Raw genomic sequence first — 1,324 nt, 5'->3', positions numbered from 1 at the left:
AAGCTCACGCGTGAGATCACCTTTGAGCCCACGCGTGCATTTGAAGCATTAGTCAATTATAAAAAAATGTATGGGATGGATTTATACGTAAGGAGAATGCGCAATGACAATTTCGGTTTGTCTTTAGCCTACACACGCCGAAGAACTGGTTTATGAGTGGGTCTGAGCAGCCAACGCAGTAAAATGATGCCTTCTTTCCACAGACTCCACACTTTCGTTGAGCCTGCAAAGCTGCTCCACTAAGACGCTGGTATTGAGCTAAAGAGCTAAATGCTCGCAATGCGCGCGTCAGAAAGGTTTGTACTCCAGAAGAATCGGTACTACTACCAGGACGCGTTGATCACTGCATTATGAAGCTGCTGAAGATTAGTTGGTGGGCCAACTGCGAGATGAACGAATTGAAATTTGCGATGGTTGAGTCCAAGCAGCCTGCAGCAGTCGATTCGCATTGGTAAGCACGATAGGCGTCGACTACATTTCAAAAGGGGTGGCAAATATACGATGATGCCACTGTTTGATGAGCCATGGTCGCTCCATCTCGAGGCATCCTTGTCGTAGATGGTCGTGTACGTCAATAGCGGAAATTTTTGAAAAGAGCAGCTCGCCCATGTGAGGTCGTTGTATTCTACGCTCGTACTGCAGTGTTTTAGCTTGACCACCGTCATCTAGAAGTTTATGACGTCGCCGAACGCTGTCTGTACCAGGAAGAGACGTACCACGATTGGAAATAATGCATTTTGGCTTGCGGTCGGCCCAACAAAGTGCATACATTGGCTGGCCTTTTGAAGTTTTGCTTTGTAGCATTTTGAATGAGCCGCGAGAAGGCCCAATCGAAAACCAGTCTTTCATGTACTGTTTTGGATATCTCGCGAGGCTGTCTAAACCATTCCCATAAAATATAAACCGCAAAGTGCCTCAAGCTGGACTAACGTTTTGACAGAAGAGAAGGCACTATCTGCACCAATATTGCGCCCTGTCCCTTTGTAAGGCTCCGACAATCAAAGCACGATAGCCGTTCCCTCACCGGAAGAGCTTAATATAGTTTCTACTTCTGTCGCTCCACTCCTTTAACGAGTTCTAGACCCAATAGAGCTCCTGAGTCACCGTCAGCTATAGCCTTCAACCCAGCACCAATACCCTCCGGCTTTCTCGGTATCTTCGTCATATGGAGGATACCATCATGACAGTGCTTTGCTTCTCTACCTTGCCATGCCCTCATACATTCGTCAATGCACATGATCTCACCTGGCGAAACTACTCCACGTCGGCGATCATTAAAGCTGTTAGCTTGAGCACGCATTGGCTTCCATGGGTCATCCGACAT

General features: G+C 47.4%; 1 protein-coding gene across 1 annotated transcript; it reads right to left on the bottom strand.

Annotated features, from left to right (window-relative positions):
* Positions 1-323: 323 nt before the first annotated feature.
* On the bottom strand, positions 324-1,324 carry PITG_04782 (uncharacterized protein; the record flags this gene model as incomplete). Its single annotated transcript, XM_002905456.1, has 3 exons — positions 324-343; positions 717-878; positions 1,246-1,324. 3 exons carry the CDS (start codon positions 1,322-1,324, stop codon positions 324-326), a joined length of 261 nt encoding a protein of 86 aa, XP_002905502.1.

This window comes from Phytophthora infestans, genomic scaffold (genome assembly GCF_000142945.1).
Source record: "Phytophthora infestans T30-4 supercont1.6 genomic scaffold, whole genome shotgun sequence".
Lineage (NCBI taxonomy): Eukaryota > Oomycota > Peronosporomycetes > Peronosporales > Peronosporaceae > Phytophthora > Phytophthora infestans.
The sequence above is the reverse complement of the archived record's forward strand: the minus strand, read 5'-3'. Positions and strand labels throughout refer to the sequence as shown.